General features: G+C 39.9%; 1 protein-coding gene across 1 annotated transcript; it reads right to left on the reverse strand.

The window, feature by feature from the left end:
* Positions 1-14,739: 14,739 nt before the first annotated feature.
* LOC149142443 (uncharacterized) lies at positions 14,740-15,585 on the reverse strand. The gene has a single exon (XM_089451483.1). The coding sequence runs from the start codon at positions 15,583-15,585 to the stop codon at positions 14,740-14,742; it is 846 nt and encodes a 281-aa protein (XP_089307609.1).
* Positions 15,586-22,386: the final 6,801 nt, after the last annotated feature.

Here is a 22,386-nt window from a genome sequence, read left to right on the forward strand (position 1 = left end):
AAAACATAAGCTGACTCATCCTCTCTGCTTACATCTATATATGGATCCCTCATCCCAGAGATCCAAGAGGCTGGAATTTTGTACTTTGCAGAGAATTGCTGTTGGTTTGAGATTGAGATTAGTACATTGGGTGATTTATGCTTTGTTGGAGGAGAGGAAGGGATTCCTTTGCTGGGAGGTAGATGCTGGATCGGAACTCACTTGGTTGTATCTCCTCTTGGACTTTCTTATCATATCAATAAAATTATTTGAGTTTCTCCTACATGCTGTGTATCAATGATGTTTTGTTATATTTGCATGTTTAGCTTAATCTGATCCTGAGCTTTTTATGAATGTATATCTATATCTTCGTGTAGTTTCTCTCTCTTGTGATCTTGCAGGAATTCAGTGAAGCTGGGCCGATAAGGGAGCAGGGAGCTGGGAGCTATCGAAGAGAGGAGCGATTGGATCAACAAACTAGCGGAAGACACAGGTTAGTTACATCCTTTCTCCTCATTTACATTTCATAAAGAAGAATACTCAAGTAGTTTTCCTTGTTTGTTGCTAAGGCACTATCACACCTTAGAGTGGGATAGGGGCGTTCTGAATAGATACTTTTCCCAACAACAAATTGGCGACTCCACTGGGGATCGTATCTAGTTAGTTTATTTGTGTTTCTATTGTTGTTCTTCTCATAAACTTAGGAGTGGCGAATCAAACTACATTTTCTATTTACAAATGCAACGTAGAGATCTGCCACTCTAGTCCACTCACTGGGCCTGTTTATGATCTGAACAAGCTGATCCACAAATGCTCTAACTGCCCTTTGTGATAGCTCTTAGTCCTCCTTTAAATCATCCTTCTAATTGTACCTTATTGATAGCTTTTATCCGGCCAAAAACCTCAGATCAAACTGCAAACCGTGACCCAGAACCCAGAGACAATTCTCGTTTCTGCTTCAGCGCAGGCTCTGTGAAGAGACTCTGCATTTCAACGCAGGTCCCGAGAGGGCTACCTGCGCTGCAATTCAGTTTCTCTGTGCAACAGGTGCGCTGATCAGCCTTTGCCCTATGCAGCTTTGGTTCTTTGCATCCTTGTGTTCAGTTTTATCTCTGTTTTTTGCAGCCTATTATCAGTGTGTGTACCTATCTAAAAACCCCTTTCTTTGCCTTAATTCCGCCTTAGTTGTATAAAAGAAACTGTATTTGTTTTTGTGTATTTGTTACATCATTTGCAGTTTCCCATTACAAAAGTAAACTAGTCATATTGTCGCCCTTAGATCTAGACCTGTCATAAGTGTCGTTTTGATCTTAGGAGTAAATTTGCTTGCTGTTGACAGTTGATTGCGCTTTTACTTTTGTCTTTTGGTTTGAATTTGTGAATTTCTAGTGTCGAAACAAGTGTTTACTTCAAAATCATAAAGTGTCGTAATCGTCTTTTTGATTTCAAAAAGAAACTTGTTTGTGTTTTCACTTGAAATCGAATTCAAAATTGTACAACAGCTTTCTTTTTAGGCATCAATATTAAGAAAGTGAAAACAAATACATGCATTTGTGCATTTGCATATTGATAGTTTGTATGGTTTGATTTAGGAAAAGTGCATTTACAGTGTGCTCTATGCTCTTTGAGAAAAGATTGTGTCTTTCTTTTCCCCTTGTAGCTAGGATTTTCATTGTTGAAAAGAGATAAAAGCTTGCTTATCATCTTTAGACTGCATTTAGGAATTGTATCTACATCTCGTGGTGATCCAAAAAGGCAAACTTATAAGAAAGATCAACCTAAAATAAATTGAATGAACTTAACAACGCTTTGTAACTTAACGCACAACATAGAGGTCTAGGCTAGAGACGTGTTCCGGCGTCGTAAAACCTGGTTACTGTCGGCCTCACTGATGGTTGGGTGATTCCTCCTGAGAGACGATAAGTGCCAGTACGGATTGTGCTCCCAAGTACCGTCGAGTATATATTGGGAGACCCCTATAGGCATAAAACCTTTATCCATAGGAAGCCGTGTCGGCCGCCCTACTGATCGCAATGCACTGAACACAGCATTCGGGAAGATTGACCGCCCGTACCTTAAAAAGTATTCTGCGGTTTTGCGAAAGGTTTGGCACACCCTCTACCTAGAAATCCAGAGCAGTCCCTTTCGTTCCTTTTCAGACTCCTTAACAGAAAAGGTCCATCTGAGCACTTGTCACTTCAGGCTCATTAAAAATCGAAGGAGACTAGAGTCATCTTTTGCTTTTTCTCGACTCTTTAAAATTGAAAAAGCAAGTTGTGTCCAAGCGTCGTTAAAATTTATTTTAAACGGAATATTCATACCCTTTTTCCTGCGTTGATCTTTAGGTTGAGAAAATGGAGCCTACCAACCAAGGAATTCCCCTTGGTGGAAATCCTAGTCCCTTCTCCTCTTGGGGAGATGTTGGTGCGCCCCATATGGCCACATTGTCGCTTCTAGGACTGACAATTGGCTTGCCGGTCTGGCTCTTCTCAACCAATGTCGTTCAGAACACCACTATTCCTGAACAGTCGAATCAGCAGTTAGACCAGTCCAGAGTTACCCACCAACCTTCTACTTCCTCTAATTCTTCCTTCCTCTTCGCTTGACGGGATTGGTAAAGCTAAAAACCAAGTTCCTAAGGAGAAGAAGGAAAAGAAGAAGAAAGAGAAGAAGAAGAAGGAGCCAAAAGCGACTGGGGGCAAACGAGTGTCATCTAACGAAAATCCACACACTGCACTGACCAGGCCTAAATCGCCATGTGTCATTTGCAAGGGAGACCACTTTCACAGAGATTGTCCCTGCATCCCTCGGATACTAAGGGACTGGTCTCCCTGTTTGCACAATCCGGTGGCGTCAACCTCTGATAGCCATGTTGAAAGCACACCGTCAACTAGCGAAAGTGAAGTCCCAGGACAAAAAGGGAGAGCTAGATCTCCTAGTAAATTGTGCGAAGGCGATCACGCCATCCACCGTTGTCCCTTCTTAGACGAAGCTAAAAGAGTTTTGGATGATCGTCCGGTTTCACCGTTACGACTTCCTCCTAGATATAAAAAACTCTTGTCGAGTCCTTCGTTAGTTGAAAATCCAGCTGGCCCGCTCAAGTGGTCAGCTAAAGCGCCGGTCATTGAAGATGAACCAGCTGAATCCATACCCGACGAAAGTCAAAAGGTCGAGGCGGCAGTTGACCCGGTCTTGCCTTCAGAGGATTTATCTTCGAATGACACAGTCACTGAGGAGAATAAGGATGACACCGTCCAAATTCTCTTCATCAACACAGACTCCGACGAACACGGGGGCAATCTACCCATTCCTTTATCGCAGGAAGGAAGTTCGTCAGAGCCGTACCCGGCCGTCTACTCGGTCCCACCTCCAAGCAACCTAGTTGTCTCCTTCGACTGGAATCAACTAGGCAGACCCCGTTTACCAGCAAGCATACCATTCAGAATTATCGTCCAAATATACAGAATGGTCATGGCTGGCACCATCATTGATGAGGGGGCATCTGTGAGTATCCTTTCCTCTATTGCTTGGAAAGCGCTTGGTTCGCCATCGCTTTTGCCTGAGATGAGAAATCTGACAGGCTTTGATAAAGGAACCAGTCGACCTTTAGGGATCCTCCCCAATTTGCCCATAACATTGAAACGGAAGACCATTCAAATGAACGTGATGGTCATTCAAGGACCCTTGGATTATAACCTACTCCTTGGACGAGACTATATATATTGCATGGGAGCCATCGTCTCCTCACTCTTTAGAGTAATGTGTTTTCCGCACGAAGGAAGAGTGTCAAGCTCGTGGACCAGCTTTCATTTCCCGGATCACGCATCGCAAATAGTCATATACCATCCCTAAATGGTCTCTTCACGCAAGAAATGTCTCAACCCACCGTCCGTCCTCCCGATGAGCACGAGTAATTCGGAGGGATATGACTGGAACCCAGGGGGCATGCATCCTGGTCTGCTTCGGCAGGAAAACTTTGGGTATAAGGTAGGTTTCCGCAGGAGAATATGACTAGTCCGTACCCCGTCCATGATTGGAAGAGGGGTTGTTCTAGAATAAGATTCTTTTGTCAAAGTTATGTGTTTGGCTCTCGTTGTCACTCACCTTTGTTTATCTCGGTAGACATCGCCGAAGAAGTGTTTTGTTTGAAAGATTAAGAGAACAATATTTGGGTGACCTGAAAGAGGTAGGCCTCTCTCGGTAAAACAATTGTTTTGGCGGAAGTGAAGTAGAGGTAACCTTGAAACTCTATTTTATACCTGGGGGCATGCAAACCTTTTAGAGTGCAAGCAAAGAGCGATTATTTATCTGTTTTCTTTGGATTAGTCGTTTCCGAACTTGCATCACGAAAGGATGCGGGGCATAGCTTTTTAAGGCGCAAGCTCCATAAAAAATGGCATCTTACATGAGACATTCTTATCATATGACTGGATTAATCGAGCAGTTTTAGCACATAGTTCATGCTCGTTAAAAAATAAACATAAGATCGAGCAAGTGTTTCAACCCGCGTTTAAGCTCGTTAAAAAATGAACTATCTTCCGGTAAATAACCACCGTGAATGTAACATTATCAGCCATTAAAGCCTTGGTCGTGTTTGCACCGTCACCTCCACTTTTCCATTGGCCGATCATTCACCTCCATTTGATTGTTTACCCATTTTGAGGAATAGCTGCGAAGAGTGATTTCACTAGCCATCCTTGTGACACTGCCGTGCTTGGAAAATTCCAACCCTTACCTGGAATCAGCTGCTACCCATTTTATCACTCGTTCCTCAAAAGATGAGTCTTCTTTAAGCTCTTTTCATCTGACTCGTAAAATATGAAAAGATTGCCGAGTTTTAGCCTTCCAGCTCGTTAAAGCGACCGGAAGTGCTATCCCTCCTCTAGATTTTAATCTTTTTGGACCTGAGGGATTATTGCACAAAAAGATCGAGCGCTTGTTTTGTTCGGCTCGTTAAAACTATCGAAAATTCATCCCTTCTGTATTGTTTTATACTTTTTCGGACTTAAGGGATTAGATGACGAAAAAGGACTTCCGGAGTTAACTTTACGTACCTTTTCAGACTCTCTAAAAATGAAAAGGACCGAGTTATCTTTGTCGTTAGACTCGTTAAAAAGATTAATAGCGACAAACTTGTCTTTAGACGAGAACGAGTTTCACTATCGCTAGGCTCGTTAAAATATAGCGATGGGTTTGCCCGAAGGGCAAATTATAGAACAAGCATATGTTATCCTCCTCAAGCTTGACAAAAATAAAGAGGTACTGGTCAGCAATGACTGGGGAAAAATTTGGAAGAAACTCAAAGAACCTTTATTGGTAGCAAGTCGCTCTTGAACATGACACTTCCACTCCGTGCCTGAGTCGGGTTGGGTTGTTTCATTCACTGGTCACATCACCATGGTCTCGCCATACCATCCACCTTTGGGGTAAATGCTACCAATCCATCACATAAGTGTCGCCGATATGTTCAAGAGAAGTCATCTAGAGAAGTCAACCGTGTCCAATCCACTGCCATACATTATACTTCATTCTTTCATGACCGCCACCCTGAACCATATATCGTCAGATCGTTTTCACCTCCATCAAAATCATTTGCTCCGTTCCGCGTCACTGATGTGGGATTCATTAAGGCCCTCCTTTGATGGATCGCTTCTTGTCGACATCAGCTCATTATCCAAGAAGTTGATCTAGGAACACCCCCTTCAGTACTTTGAAGCTTGCATGCCTCAATGGCAAGTTTCTCACTTCCGGCGACAGTTATACATCAATGACCTTCGACCGAAAGATTTTGCGTGGTGTTCGACGCCAAGTCCTTTATTCACACCACGTGAATTGTACTGCAGTACCTTGAGGGTCATTATCATTATCGGTGATTCCTCTCGCGCTTGTCAACAGTTTACATCATTGACTGGTAATCAAGCGATGTCTTTCCATGTTCGACTTCAAAACATTTCTCACATGGATCGACTTGTACTTAGAGTGAAGATCGGACGAGATTGAAGACCCCAGATCTAGTTTCATCCATCCGGGCTACGATATATATTCAGGAAAAATAAAGACATTGACATGTATAGCACTACAGAACAGATAATCATCCTACCAAAAGGATGATGATTTCATCAGAATCATCAGTCTACCATCAGACGATTGTCTGTCCTATGTACATAAAAATGAATTTATAAAGCTGAGCATGGGAATGCCCGCCTCAGCTAGATCATGAAAACACTATGAAAAATAATGTATTGTATTGTATCTTATTACAGGTCTCCTCCCAGCATTAAATGAACTTCGGATCCTCCTAATAAAGCATTTCACCCGATAAACGGCCTCATACTTTAGGGGGCAATTGTTATAGACATTTTTGTGTCTTACAACTTTGAGCATGAAATGTCCATAATCCAAGGGATCCAAAGTCCCTAAAGATGTTGTTATAGATCCTAAAGGAACAAGGTCAACCAATGACAGCTTCTCCCAGAAGTTCTCCACCAAAAAACTACTCAAAACTAGTCAAATCAGGATCAATTCAGAAGCTCCACTAGCTGCCTGCGTTGCAAAGCACCCAAATACACTGGCTAGGTGTGTTGCAATGCACTTGAATGCACTACCCAGGTGCTTTGAGCGGGAAATGACAAGTGGCAGAGTCATTCAACGAGGTGGAAAGACCATGGAAACTTCCAGAATCTTCTCCAATGACACTTGCCTCACTGAATTCGACCAAGTGATGAGTAAGAGGCTATCAGTCTCCAAGTGGAAGCAAGAACTAACAGAGAGAAGCCACAAGTCAAAACATAAGCTGACTCATCCTCTCTGCTTACATCTATATATGGATCCCTCATCCCAGAGATCCAAGAGGCTGGAATTTTGTACTTTGCAGAGAATTGATGTTGGTTTAAGATTGAGATTAGTACATTGGGTGATTTATGCTTTGTTGGAGGAGAGGAAGGGATTCCTTTGCTGGGAGGTAGATGTTGGATTGGAACTCACTTGGTTGTATATCCTCTTGAACTTTCTTATCATATCAATAAAATTATTTGAGTTTCTCCTACATGCTGTGTATCAATGATGTTTTGTTATATTTGCATGTTTAGCTTAATCTGATCCTGAGCTTTTTATGAATGTATATCTATATCTTCGTGTAGTTTCTCTCTCTTGTGATCTTGCAGGAATTCGGTGAAGCTGGGCCGGTAAGGGAGCAGGGAGCTATTGAAGAGAGGAGCGATTGGATCAACAAACTAGCGGAAGACACAGGTTAGTTACATCCTTTCTCCTCATTTACATTTTATAAAGAAGAATACTCAAGTAGTTTTCCTTGTTTGTTGCTAAGGCACTATAACACCTTAGAGTGGGATAGGGGCGTTCTGAATAGATACTTTTCCCAACAGCACATCCAAATTCTAGATATCATAAACTTCCATGCAGAGAGCTCTGTTCTAAAGAAACACATAGTGCCTGAAAAGCTTTAGGTGGAAAGATACCAACTTTGTAGAGCAAGTTCCTGTGAAACTTGGAAATAATTCTCTTTAGAACCACTTTGCAAATTAGACGTGTAAGAAATCCTATCACTAGACTCATAGGATTGAACCAAAATCAAATAAACTTTTGCTAGCAAGCTCTCATAATAGATAGGGAGATGAACCAACAGAGCAACTGGGGTATTGTTTACAATTTTTGTTGTCATGTAATGCCCATGGAGTTGCACTCCCTGATGGTTGACATTGTTATAGCTATGGAGTTCCAAGATCATGATTGTAATTTCCATGGTTGGAAATTTTAGAGAGTAATTCTTCACATGGGAGAGACTTTGGTGTACAAATTGGAAGATCACAGTGCAATCAAGGCAAATATGAGTAGAATTAGGGCCACATAGGTGGTTTTTAATGAACATTGTGTACTATTGCATAATGGAAAGCACCTCGTACCAAGAAAAACCTTGAATACCGACTACAAGAGCTTGTTTCCACATCCCCAATCACATGGCTAGGTGGGACATTGACAATCCATGCTAACCATTGTGCAAGTATAGTGCCCCATCCAGACTTAATTTTAATTTTAAAATAAATATGTAAGTTAAATTGAATATATGTGTGTGTTTGTGCGCGTGTGTGTGTGTGTATAAACTTAAAAACCAATATATGAACAAGCTAACCATAATATATATATTTTAGTTTTAATGTAATAAAATGGTGGATACATTAGTTTATAATAATGTCTTTTAATTTTAATACATTGATTTTAATGTTTTTTTTTTTGGAAGTCAGTACATCTGCATAGAAGACGCAATTAGACTCGTGTTATTTACTATTAGGTGCAATTATTATTAATATGGTTATGAGGGCATTCTTATCCACAACATAGGATGGGTATTTGAAAAATCTTCGAAGTTGATTGCCTCATTAGTAATCTTAGCTCTATTCAAGTTTTGGATTCATATTACACAAGTAGAAGGATGAAAATGTCTAAATCAATGACACTACTTTGTCCTTCCTCTTCCATTCAATGTGAGGTACTTCTTAATTGTGATGATGTTGATCATGATTCAGTCCTTGGATATAGTAGAAGGAAAGCATGTGTAGAACATCATGCATTACATGTTCAAAGTAATTATTGATATTAAAATTTATATTAGATTTATTTTAATTTTGATGTGTTAATTTATAATGCAAAATTTGCAATGTCATAGTTTGTAAAAATAGTTATTAGTCTCTACCTCTAGGAGGGATTATAGCAATCACCTTGTGGTCAAAGTCCCTTAACTCTGCATTAGTTTGTTGAAACTCTCGATTGATTTTGATGATTTTGATGTGCATAACCAAAGTTTTTAGATTTTATTTTTATTTACATTTCTGCTTAAATTATTAAAACAATTTATAATTTTTGAAAAAAAAAAAATTCATTTTCTGATTGGCCTAGAGCACTTTGATGATACATAATACCCCTGGTGGGGTGAATTTTTATTTTTTATTTCGTAGTGCCTGACAAATCATTTTAAAATGAAAAAAAGACTAATTTTGTAAGTGTCCATTTCATTAGTGACTAATCTGACACTGACACTATTATGCCGAACATTGCCATCACCATCTCATATCGCACGACATTCCAAACACGCGATATATAATTTAACAATGTTTAACACAACACTTAACTCAGAAATCGAAAGACATTCATTTTCATCAACGCTTCAAGAGTTGATGCAGAGGAATAGAGCATTCAGTTGACAGAGAACATAGTAGGTAATCTAGTAATGGATAGGAGTTATAGGAGCAAAGAAACTAATTTTGGTAGCTAGTAGCCCAGGAGTAACTCCATGAATGTAATTTTGTTTTGCATGAAGAGAGAATATGAATATATACAATGAGAGAGAGACTATTGTGTTTCATCTCCCAATGTCTCTTTGTATTCCAACTTCATTTATTTTTGTTATTTACAATATTTACATAAATTTTCCTAATCCCAAAGATTAGGTGTCAACAAAAGGTATCTTTCAAAATCTTTTCTTCCAACATATTTGGAGGGAGTGGAACCAACAGGGAGATGATTTGTCCAAAAAAACCCTACAATTGGAGGAAGGACTCATCCTTTTTAAGAGCGAAAAGGCCTACAACTACTGAGAAGGAGAACATTCCATATCACTAGTGATCTTCAACTGGCCTAGTTGGCACACTTTTCTTGATAAGTCATGAATTTTTTCCTTCTTGTTAGCATACAAATAATATATATTTTGGTTTGCATCATTTTAATTATGTATATTCATGGTTTTATTGTTTTAGAATACTGAGGTCTAGATTTTTTTGCAATATTGTCTATATTCCAAGTGTTTTAGCTTATGATATTATGTATGTAATCGTCTTGGTTAGCTTTTTTTTTTTTTTTTTTCTCCGGATGCCTCTGCTGACATTGATACTATCTAACACTAAGATACTTTGAGTCAAATATCTATGTCTATGTACTTAGTTTTTTTTTTTTTTTTTTTTTTAACTGGAATAGTTATGTTTTATTGATAAAAAGACAGGTTTGGCAAAGCCTAATCAACCATTACATTCTTCAGATTGACTTAAGCACAGTATCCCACTTAGGGGATAAATGCCTGGGTTGGTGTATCTGCATTTATACTGATCATTCCATTTTGTAGCGTGCATCCTATATTTTCCAATCTGTCCGCTTCCTTGTTTAATCCTCTAAGAATGTGGAAAATTTGAGCCGAGGGAAAATCCTTCAGGATTCTGTTCACTCTGATTAGTTGTTTGTTTAGCACTGGATCCTTAAGCCCTTTCTTGCTTACTATTGCTTTTATCAACATTTCTGAGTCTCCAAAAACTAATATTTCGCTTGGATTTTCTTTTCTGGCCATTTGGCAAGCTTTCAATAGAATGAGAATTTCTGCTTGGTTGTTGGTTTTCAGTCCAAGACCCCAGCTAAAGTCTTCTTTGTTCCCATTCAGAAAGAAGATCGCCCCTCCCTCTCCTGACCTCCCTGGGTTACCTTTTGAGGCTCCATAAAAAAAGATTTTGCACTTTCCCTGGGATTTCCACCATTGTTGGAATCCGTCCTCTGGATCTCGGATCTGCCATCTTTCCTTATGGATTGGTCATGTGTTTGCTGGGTGTCTGGCCTTACAAGTGTAAGCATCCAACCACATCCTTTCTTCAATTCAGAGAGAGTTGTCATCTTTGACTGAAAAGTGATTCAAGGTTTCTAAGAGGAGGTTCTTTGCCCGCTCAGCCACTTTTGTTGTTGGCAATTCAGTGTTATTGAAGATGATTTCATTTCGGGCTAGCCAAAGCTTCCAGCAGACATACTTAGGGGCAGCTATCCACACCCAGTGCCATATAGATTTTCTAACTATGTTGTGAGGGTAGCTAGCTTTCCAAGAGGAAAACATGATGTCAATCGAGCTTTGAGATGGGAGACGAACATTCAGTCCATTCAGGAATATGGACCAGACCTCCTTCGCAAACTCGCATTCTATAAATAGATGATCTGAAGTTTCCAATGCGCATTTGCAGAGGACGCATCGATGTGGGCCTGCTATGTTTCTTTTGCACAGGTTTTCCCCAGTCAGAATTTTTTTGTGGAACAAAGTCCAGAAGAAAAAGTTAATTTTGGGGATGCTGAAGCTATCCCAGATCTGTTTCCACATGGACTCTGGATGAGACGATTCCTTTTTACTTTGCATCTGAAGATACCCTTGACTTGTCATATACACCCCTGTCTTACCCCATCCCTAGGAGTCTTCTTCTTCTGTGTGCACCGGAGCAAAATCAGAAATAGCGTCTTTAAGGGCATCTAACTGAGGTTTTAAATGCTCTGGGATTCTAGGGAAAGTCCAGTGCTGTCAGTTCTCGTTGCTATCCTAGCCTGATATGTCCTCTATTTTCTGGATTTCTTTTGCATGTAACTAGGCTCTTAACTCAGATATTTCGTTAACTTCTGCTAGAGGGGGATGACCCATGACACTGTCTCTCCATTTTTACCATTTCAAGGAATTCGATACAGGTAGGATCTAAAGAATTCTATGCCTCTGCTGCACAACTTCCAGGCTTGCGTTCCTTTGGGGTTTTTCTCCACTGTAAAGAGTTTTATTGACTGATTTTTGAGGTATTTGAGCTTGAAAATCTGGCTGACTGGGTGATTTGGCTCAGCGTAAAGCTGCCATAATAATTTGCAGCCCATAGCTAAGTTTGCATGCAAGGGATCTCGGATTTGCAATCCTCCTTCTGCGAGTGGTCGTTTCACTGTATCCCAACTTATCAAGTGGAATCTTTTATTGTTTCCGTGTCCTCCATTCCACAGAAAGTTGTGCATAAGTCTGGAGATTTGATCGGAGATTGATTTTGGAGCCAACATTAGAGAAGCCTGGTATGTAGGAAGAGCCGTGAGGAATATTTTGAAGAGCGTGAGTTTTCCTTCAGTAGTGAGCCAAGAGCCTCCCCACACAACAATTTTCTTCTTGAATTTCGATATTACTTCCTCCCACAGCTGATTTCTATTAGAACCCAGCGTTATTGGGAGACCCAGATATTTAATTTTATCCCAACCAGCGTATCCTGTAAAGCCCATATCATTTGCTATTTTCTCAATTATGTGTTGCTCTGTGTTCCAAGCATACAAAGAACTTTTCCTATTGCTTATAAGAGCTCCCAAGATGCTATAGAATTTCTGGAGGATGTTTTTGAAGGAATTTGCTATTTTTGGAGAGGCTCCCCCGAGCAAAAGTGAATCATCTGCAAATAGTGCATGGTTCACTGGGTCAATTCCTTTCTCAATTCTAATCCCAGGTATGCTACCATCTTGTTTTTCCAAGGTCAACTTTCTACTCAGGGAATCTGCCATCAATATGTGGAGGAATGGGGATAGAGGATAACCTTCCCTCAATCCCCTGGTGGCTATAAAGAAATTAGCAGGTCTTCCATTTACCACTGGAGCAATCCATATCTTCTCTAAAAAAGCTTTGATGAGGTTGATGAAGTCCTAGCTAAACCCAAAGGAAGAAAGAACCCTGTACAAGAAAGAGCGATTAACTCTATCAAAAGCATTGCGCATATCCAGTTTGATAAGCATACCTTGTTCTTTGCGAGAGTCGCTGGAATGCAGTGCTTCCTGAACTTGGATGACATTGTCCAGTATATGTCTTCCTGTCACAAACCCCCCTTGTGCTGGAGAAATTAATTTTTGCAGAAGAGGTTTGGTTCTATTCGCCAAAAGTTTAGCCACAATCTTGTAGGAAGCATTGCAAAGTGAAATCGTCCTGTATCTTTCAAAATATCCTGGGTTTGCTTCCTTGGGGATTAAGGCAAGAAAGGTGGAATTTATTCCACCTCCGACCTTTGCCTTCCTCATGAATCCATGTATCATTCTAAGAAGATCTGGTTTGATTAGCTCCCAGCATATTCTGTAGAAATGGATTGAGAATCCATCAGGCCCAGGGGCTTTGTCTGGCTCCATGGACCAAACAATTTTTTATATTTCTTCTTCTGTAATTGGGCTCAAGAGTATGTCGTTATCATCTGGGCTGACTAGGTTCAGAATATTTAAGAGGAAATTTAATATATCCTCCTCACTTCCGTCCCTTTCAGCACTAAGAAGGTTTTGGAAATGCTTCTCAGCAGCTTCCTTTATTTGATCAAATCCTTTGCACACCTATCCACTGGATGTAGTGATTTCTACAATATGATTTCACGAAAGGCGAGCCCTATACTGTCTGTGGAAGTATGTAGTGTTTCTGTCCCCAGCTTTGAGCCACAAGCTGCGAGACTTTAAACGCCAATATTCTTCTTCACTTCTAAAGGAGCTATATGTTTTCCTTTGAGCAGATTTTTCTTTATCTAATTCCATGGGGGAGATTTCTTTCTTTTCCAGTTCGAATTGAAATTCTGCCAGCTGATGGACTGCTTCTTTCCTCTGGCTGGTGGGGGATTTTAAAGCCTTCTTTATCCATTCTTTTAGGGCCTTCTTTGCATTTTTCATTTTTTGTTCCCACACAAAGCTTGGGGAGCCTGTTACATCTTTTTCCCAGGCTGATTGAACTGTTTCGAAAAACCCTTCTCTTTCATCCCAGAGAGGGCTAAAGTGGAAAGGGAGAGGACCTAAGTCTTCTTCTTCCTTTAAGCAGAAAAGGATAGGTTTGTGGTCCGAGGTAAGTTTTGGAAGAATCTTGGTGAAAATAATTCTTTTGTCCATCATGATGGAGCTGCTGGTGAGAAATCTGTCCAGCCTTGCTGAAATATGATTTTCCCCTATTCTATTGTTGGTCCAAGTGTATTCTCCTTTCACTGGCTTGAAATCTACTAAATCCCACTGGAGAATGAGATTTTCCATTGTGAAGAGGAGAGGATCCCTTGTGAAGGTCCCACCTCTCTTCTCTTTGGGATCCATAATAATGTTCAGATCTCCTCCTATGACTATATTCTTAGGATTGAGGAGTTCTAAATAGTCCGAGAGTGTCTTCCAGCACTCTTTCTTTTCAACATAATGCACGGGAACATACATATTGAAAAGAGCTAAGATGAAGTTGCTTGTTGTATGGCGCAGTTCAATATAGATCCAGTGTTGAGTCTCATAGGATCTTTCAAGAGAAAAGGTGGTTTTAGACCAGAATGTGCCTATTCCTCCAGCCGAACCTCTAGCACTAACTACCTTTCCTGAATCAAATTTCCATTTTGTGTTGCTTGTGTTTAGAAGGATCTCCCCTTCTATTTTTGTCTCTTGAAGCATGAGTATGTCTGTGGATTCCATTTTCAATAGATCTTTAATAGCCTCTGCCTTAGTGGGATTCCCCAAACCCCTGCAGTTCCAAGAGACCAGCTGCATCATTTACAACTTGTTGGGGTGGGTCCACCTCCCTTAGGAACCCTTGGTCTGGTATTCCTCCCGAGGGTCATCTCAATGGTGGCTTGACTTCCAAGGGTTTTTTGTCTTTCTGATTCTTCTTCCCTGGTTTCCTTATTTGATTTCCTTCCAGCTCTCTTTGATGGCCTCTTGAAGGTCTCATCATCCGAAGAGCCCGCATTTTCTACATCCTTTTTCTTTTTTTAATTATGTCTGCATATGAAGGGGAAGAAGTATTGCCTGGAATCGGGCTTGTAGTATTACCTGGATCTTGAGAGTCGGTGTTTATCAGCTGGGGGAGACCGTCTCGTTCTGCCTCTGGAGAATTTGAAGGCATTTTGAGAGATTCAAAAGGATTTTTGTCCTCCTCGATGCTGATGGTTTCCTTGCTTCTCATGTTCTGAATGTTCGCACTTTCTTGCCCTGATTTGTTCCCTATCTCTTTGCCTTTGTTTTTATTGTTTTGTCTATTGTTTGCTGTTTTATTACTTTTTTCCATTGTTCTCCTTTTTCTTTCTCTATTGCCTCCTCATTTTTCTTCTTGCAATATCTTGCGAAGTGCCCGTGTTCGTGACAGTGTCGGCATTTAAAGGGGAGCTGTTCGTAGTCAAGCTCTTGGATATGTGTCCAATCTGCAACTGAAAGTTTGATGGCTTCAGGTAATCCGACTTCCAGATCAACCTCTACACATATTCGGGCACAAGAGAATTGATCCTTCCTCGGCGCTTGGTCTATGTATCTGCCTAGAGCATTACCAATGGATTGCAGCGATCTCTGGCTCCAGCAGTGAAGGGGGAGATGTGGAAGATGCACCCATACAGGCACTTCCGTGGGCACGTCCTGTGCCGGATCAAAATCTGGTGACCATTTATTCAGATAAAGCCCTTGAGGGCCCATAAAATATGGCCCATTTCTGAAGATCAGGCTTCTATCTTCTGCATTATCAAACACAAATACAAAAAACCCTTTGCCAACGAAATGGCTTTTTATTCCTTCCGAAACCAGAGGTATCCAGTTCCGTTTAACCCATTCTTCAACTGCTTTCGGGGATGGCCATAGCCCTGTGAACTGGCCGATGAGGCCTCTTTCGGCTAGGTTCAGCGTTGTTCTGCAAGTTTCCTCCACAGGCAAAGTCATTGTGGGGATGTTTTCCAACTTTTTGACGAACTTTTGCTGTGAACTGGAGATCAGACGTTTCCCAGTAGCTGCGATGAGGGATCTGAAAGCTTCGAGCTCCGGAGACGGGGGAGGAGGGGCCTCAGGGCCACCTCCGAGATCCATAGTGGAGAAGACCACGTGAAGGAGGGAGTAACCAACCGAGTGTGGCTAGGGTTACAGCAGAGCGGCCATGCACGCGCTCAGAGCCATTGATTGTTTTTTACTTAGTTTTTAATGAAAGGATGATTTCTCTTTTCTGGAAAAAAATGGTAATGATTTTATAGTATAATTATTGTGCCCCTATGTTACTATATAGATAAATAATTTGATGATGTGTAATTATTAAATTAATTTTAGGTGTGTTGGATTAATGGTGACGAATATGTGTGTTGGTTATTAATTATATATGAGTTGTAGAATGAATATTGATGATAAAAATCATATTGATTAAGCCTCATATGATCTCAAGTCTTGCAAAGTGCTTTGGGTGATACTTTCCTCTTCTTAAGGATTGAAAATGCTAGTGCATAGACTACAATAGATCCTATTTGTTGAAAATTGATGCAAAGATTGGTTTGAAATTTAGATGAAACGTAGTTGGTTTATTGCGACTCTTCTTGTCAAAGTGTATGAAAATTTGATATCTTGATTAATAAGTTGAATGCAAGCTATGTTTAGGATTGGTGGTTTAGATACATATCTCTTTTGAAATAAGAATAATACTAATCAATAGTATTACTTATTACATGATAACCATGACTCCTATGAGGTATTCCATGTAGTGTTCTCATGGATTTATTTGAACAATTGAGTTGATTAGGAGAAAAATTACAACTTACAAGGAACTGAAGAAGAGAGATAAAATGGAATGCCCATAATTTGGTTTTGTTGTAGTAGTTCAATTACCAAGTCTTGAGAGAAATATATTCTTAGGTTAATTACCATATAGAGTTAGAATATTAAGTTTGTAGTAGAGTTGAACTAGTTATTTAAAATCAAGAGAAGAGTAGTTCAAGAAAGGAGCTCATGAAAGTTTGGTTAAAGAGGTTGTGACATGGATAAATAATTTTGAGGTGGAAGAGGATTACATGATTTTAGCTCTCCAACCATAGAAGTGTAGACACTAATTCTTTGGGATGACCTAGAATGGATTGATTGCTATTAAATAACTAAGGGAATAAGGTGCCATGGAAGAAGCACATGATCTAAAGAGGGGAAAATAGGATTTGAAACAAAATTCAGTAATTAAGAAATGGTGGATGAATAGAATGAGGAAGATTCATCATTATACTAATGTAATTAAGAGAAGTATTAGTGAGTATGCAAACATACAGGCGTGAGTAAAAGAGTTTAAAATGTTTCAAAAGTGTTGAGAGAATAACAAACATTTTTTTAATGTGCTAGGTTGTGTTATATTCTTTCCCTGACTACCCCATGCGTGGGGGGTGATATCCCCCCTTGTACTTTGTTCTGGGCATTGCCGATGGGTCACAACAAGGGTGGTAGCCCCCTAGCATGGGGTCCAGGGCAACACCTTGGGAATTTTTTTTATACCCTATATTAAGTGGGCAGACCTACCTATGGTTTTGTGCATGGATTTCGCACATGGTTTTCGGCATGATGGTTTACTGTCCATGGTATTTTGTAGATCAATCAAGGAAACTACGATTATTTTCTAATCTAGGGTTAATGGATTGGGGTTTATCGATGCTTCAACATGTATACATATGTATTGTAACATTGAAAGGAACATAATGAAAAATCAATTTTCTAGTCCTGATTTTGGGATCCAGGGGAGAATCTTTGTGTATATATCTTTCATGTTTTATTCTCTCGCCATTGTTTAGTTTCTACTTTTAGAATTTGTATGTAGGTAATTTATGTATGGGGTTAAAACCTTCACAGAGAAGAGGACTTAAGAATTCGAAAGAGCCTAGAGAGAAGAATAAGCAGAGAGAATATGTCCACAAAGTTGGAAGAGAAAATAAAAGTGATGGCACAAGGAGGTGAGCATGTTCTGTTATATGGATCATGACTGTCCAAAAGGAAGCCTCAGTTTGTAAGGAATTTATTAGCTTATGGATAGAGACATTATAACAAAATCCACCCAAGTAACCGGCCAACCATGGTAAATAGTTGACGAGAGGCTACTATCATATGATTCAACCTCTTAGGTAGCCTTAAGGAAGTGGAATCGATAGAAATACATAAAGCATGTCTCCCACATCAACAACAACACTCCCAGGAGAAATCCCAACCACACAGGTATAATGCCCCTAGGTCACTATTGGTGCCCATTTTTGTCCCCAAATTTTCTTCTTCTCACCCCTATTTTCACTATCTTTTGTCTGAAAAAAATACTCCTTCCACTTACCCTACCACCTACATCACTACCTAGCCCTTGCTAATATATGACCAAAGGTAAATGCATATAACTAACATTGTTTTGTCATTTATGATTAAGTTTAAGCAGATTTTGAGTCATATTCTTAATATTCTAACTATCTATTAATGGTTTAGCTATGAAGATTAGTGGCAAGATTGGCAGGTCAACACAGGGATGGAAAGAATGCCTTGTCATTAGCATAATTCTCATTTTGTACTTAACAACTGGTCCTTGACCTGTACTCAAGATGGTAGTGGCCAGGTGGACTCCTTCCACATTCCTTTTTGACTTCTTGAAGATCGATGTACACATCTCAAGGAGATTTTGTTAGACCGAGCTCAATGCTTTCAAAGTTGAAGATATTTCTAGATTGGAATAGAAGTAGATTACTCTAATGTTAATAGTTAATTATCTCGAAGGGAAGTAGTTAATTCCAAGCAAGGAAAAGTTGATTTGAAGCAAATCGAACATGCTCAGATTAGTTCTAGTTTGATGAAGGTTTCCATATTTAGTGTTGACGGTGCTGGACTCGCCAACATGTAAGGGGATCTCCACAGGAAGAAGTCCCAATTAGACCTCAGACCGTTTGGTTTAGGGGTCCCACCAGTGGGTCGTACGGTAATCCCTTAACCACAATTTCGCATAGAGGCAAGTAAGATGTCCCTATTGGTAGCAAGGGTGTGACAGCTGTAATCAGTCAAGGAAGGTGCATGAGAGGTTCTAACACACTAAGGGTGAAGTGAGTGTGCCCATTGGAAGCCTGTAATAGTACGGGGCATTGAAGGGAACACACAAGCGAAGATGAATCACAAGCTGGAAATCAAGTTAGCGAGCAATCCAAAGTGATGGTTAAACCAACAACACATTTCAGAAAGATTCGTACATACTTATACAAAATAGTCCATACGTGCATGCATAAGCAAACAAATACATATATCATTTAGAGTAAACTAGATAGCATAGAATACAATACAACATTTACATGAAACGTGCTGGCTCTGTTATATTAAGAAGTGTAAGTTCCAGTCATATAATACATCCATGTCCAACCATTAATTCTGATAGTGGAACATTACAGCCACAACCACCTGCTCCTCCAAAGAGATGTACTAGCTCTTTGCAGTGGAGAAGATAAGGCTTGTTACAATACTCTCCAATATTTCTCTAAGATAGTCCTATCGGAAGCTTGGCTGACCAAAAATATTTACAATGAGTTATGAGGTTCTATTTATAGCAAAGGGTGGGGTGACCCTTAACATTCCCCTTTGTGATAATTCATCTACCCTCATGACTCTTCATCTACTCTATGACTGCTACATCCAACTATTGACACTTGAACTTCCACTTGACAAGACATTACATTAAAATGCACATGTGCCCATGCGAAACAAAAATGTCTTGAGCAAGCCATGCAAGAAATATCTGACACTCAGTCTGTTGTGATAAGACCAACTCTTTGACATGCTTGTGATGGTGAAGGTGGTGAGTTGATTCCAAGCTTGGTCATCCGTGATGGTGTGCATTCGCTCCATGGTGACATATTACTAAAGCAAACTCTTGCCTCTATTGCATCCCAATGCATTGGTGTGGCTCCTCCATCCAACTCGTCTGCTAACTGATGAGACCCAGAAATGGGTAACTATATGGGCTCATTATGCCTATTATTCTCATTTAATCCACCATTCTCAATAGTTTTGTGCATGTTTTTGAATATATTTATGTCAAAAGAGTGAATGGGGATAGTCACTTTGCCACATAGTCTAATGAGTGTTTATTGCAGATTTTTGGACATTTTTGGACAAGGACCGGGAATTTATGAGCAAATTGGCAGCCAAATCGAGGAAATAGGGCTAGGGAGTTCTAGGAATTGTGTCTCCTGCATTAATGACCCCTTCCTCGAGTTCTCCACCAGCAGCTCGGAGTACAAAGGCCCACAATGATGATCCAAAGGGGCAGCCGAGCAAGTCTAGTAGAGCTGTTGTTATCTTCAGTTTAGGCAGCTGAGTTCCTTAAGTTTAGGAGGACTATTGGGAGTCCCCACTTGTATAAATAAGAAGGCTTCAAGCCTCAGTAGGTTAGCCATTTCATAGTCTATTTTCGCACTTTTGTGCAGCCTTGTACTTAGCTCATTTTTGAGCTCTTTTTGAAGACAGTTTTGTGATGTAACTACTATTTTTTGATCAATGAAGATGAATCCAGTTTTGAACCAGCACTGATCTTTCCTAGAGGGCTGAAGCTCTTGGGTTAGGGCCCAACCCAAGTTTCCCAGCACCTCCTTGTGTATTTATATGTTTTTCTTCTTGCATTCTTAAGTTGATTTCTGTTGTTTAGGTTAAATCTTGCTTTGGTAAAATAGGTTGCTTTTGATGGTTAAATTAGTTGTTCTTACTTCAAGTTACTTAATAGTAACAGAGAAAGATCCAAAAAGGCTACCAGCAGGTCTTGATCTCCTTTCTCCCTCCTTGGGACCATGATTTGAGGTCAAGGCACTACTGCTGCCACCAAAAACACAGTTTTTGCCTTTCATGCAATTGCTAGTGTGATGTTTTGAGTTGGAGAAGTTGATATTTGCTTGGATTCACATGCTTAGACCATTTCATGTTCATTTACCATGGCTTTCTCACATAACTTTCTGTTCATAAAGTTATGTTCAGTAGTACTCTGTTTTTAGGTCAGATTTTAGGTCAAAATAGACAAACTCTGTTCTTTTCGATTCCTGCTTAGGTCAGTTTGAGAAATAAGTGTGCACCTCACTTGTAGAACATTCCATCTTGTCAATCCTCCATAGCACAACTTGTACCAGCTCATCTCTCAAGATTTCCCACTCATTCGTTGCATTTTCACCAACCCGCCTTAATCTCTGCGTTTTTGTACAAAGTTGCTTTCTTGACCTTTGAACAAATCCAACCATCTCCTTCATTCCTGATCTTCATTAACAGAGTCCTATACCCTTCAACACCTTCATCCAACCTTCATTTCCCTTCTCCCATCCATTTTCCAACTCCAAACCTCCAAAAGCCACTTTCAGCCTCATCCTGTAGATTCTCCTGTAGAAACTCCTGTAGATCCCCTGCAGCCTCCAGTAGAAGTTCATGCGAGTGATTTTTCAAAGTCTGATCACAGTGGAAGTCTCTAGAAGGGTACTAGGGACTTCTTTGCCACCAAACCTCTGCACAATCACAATCAGTCAAACCATAAGCATAATAATTCCACATAAAAATACTCAAAAGTACAAAAAGATGATCTCTTCTCATTTATTTTCAGAAGTAGCTTGAGTAAATGAAATTTACCTTTTCTATAGTCAATGACATCCATTTCAGTAGTTTCCATCTCTTTTCTTGCAAAGGTATGGTTAAATGGGTAAACTAGGGTTTGGTAGGGTTTGTGTTTTATTTCAGTTTTCCTTCTCTTTCTGCAAGTAGAATTGCCCCTGTAGAATTAGCTCTCTTCCATCATAGCAAAAGCTTATTTTGAGGACTCATAGAAGTTGGCTTAAGCTCCTAGAAAACTTGTGCCAGCTGATCAAGTGACAGCCTGCAGTAAGAGCCAGTACTTGTGCATACAACATCGTCACTTCCAAGTTTGTTACGAACTACTGGGTTGATAAAAGTAAAGAAGGAAGCCCTAGGAGTTGCAGCATTATTGCTGCAATACTAGAGCTCACCACTCTTTTTGGCACCGTTTCCGGGGAAGCGTCAGAGTATTTTGTGATTACTGCTTTTCTTCTATTCTCTACTGCAATATTTTACTAAGTAGTTGTTTCATTTCAATTCTGCAAGAGTAGATTAGACATTTCCTGCTTTCATTTCAATTCTACAATTTCATTTCAGCATGCGTAGATTAGGCATTTCCCACGTTCATTTCAATTTTGTAATTTAATTTCAGCAAGCGTAGATTAGGCATTTCCCGCTTTCATTTCAATTCTACAATTTCATTTCAGCAGGCGTAGATTAGGCATTTTCCGCTTTCATTTCAATTCTGCAAAATCATTTCAGCAAGCGTAGATTAGGAATTTCTTGCTTTCATCTCAATTTTGCGATTTCAATTCAGCAAGAGTAGATTACGCATTTCCTGCCTTTATTTCAATTCTACAATTTGATTTCAGCAAATTAGATTAGTCATCTCTTGCTTTCATTTCAATTCCGCAATTTTCATTTCAGCAAGGTTTATTTTAGTTAGTTGTAATTTGTTGTTCAATCCATTTCAATTTTTGCAGGTACAAGCATAAAAAGAAACACAAAAATCACCCAAAAAGGAGATTTCCTTTCATGCCTCGTAGGAACAGAGAGAATTCAGGAAAATTCCTACCCAACACCCCCAACACATCAGTGAGTCACCCTTCTCTCTTCTTTGGTGGCAGTGATCCAGAAGATCCTATAGGTGAACCTCCAGAGATATATGAAGATCCTATAATAGGAGAAGAGAAAGAAACCATTCCTCATGAGACCATGGCTGAAAACAGAAATGTTAGAGGGAATGGGGAAAGAATAGAAGGTGCCTTTCCTATTTGGGAGACCAATGGGGACACAAAAATGAAA

Source organism: Pinus tabuliformis, chromosome X (genome assembly GCF_031772625.1).
Source record: "Pinus tabuliformis cultivar Carrire ecotype Pingquan chromosome X, CPIR1, whole genome shotgun sequence".
NCBI classification, from domain to species: Eukaryota; Viridiplantae; Streptophyta; class Pinopsida; order Pinales; family Pinaceae; genus Pinus; species Pinus tabuliformis.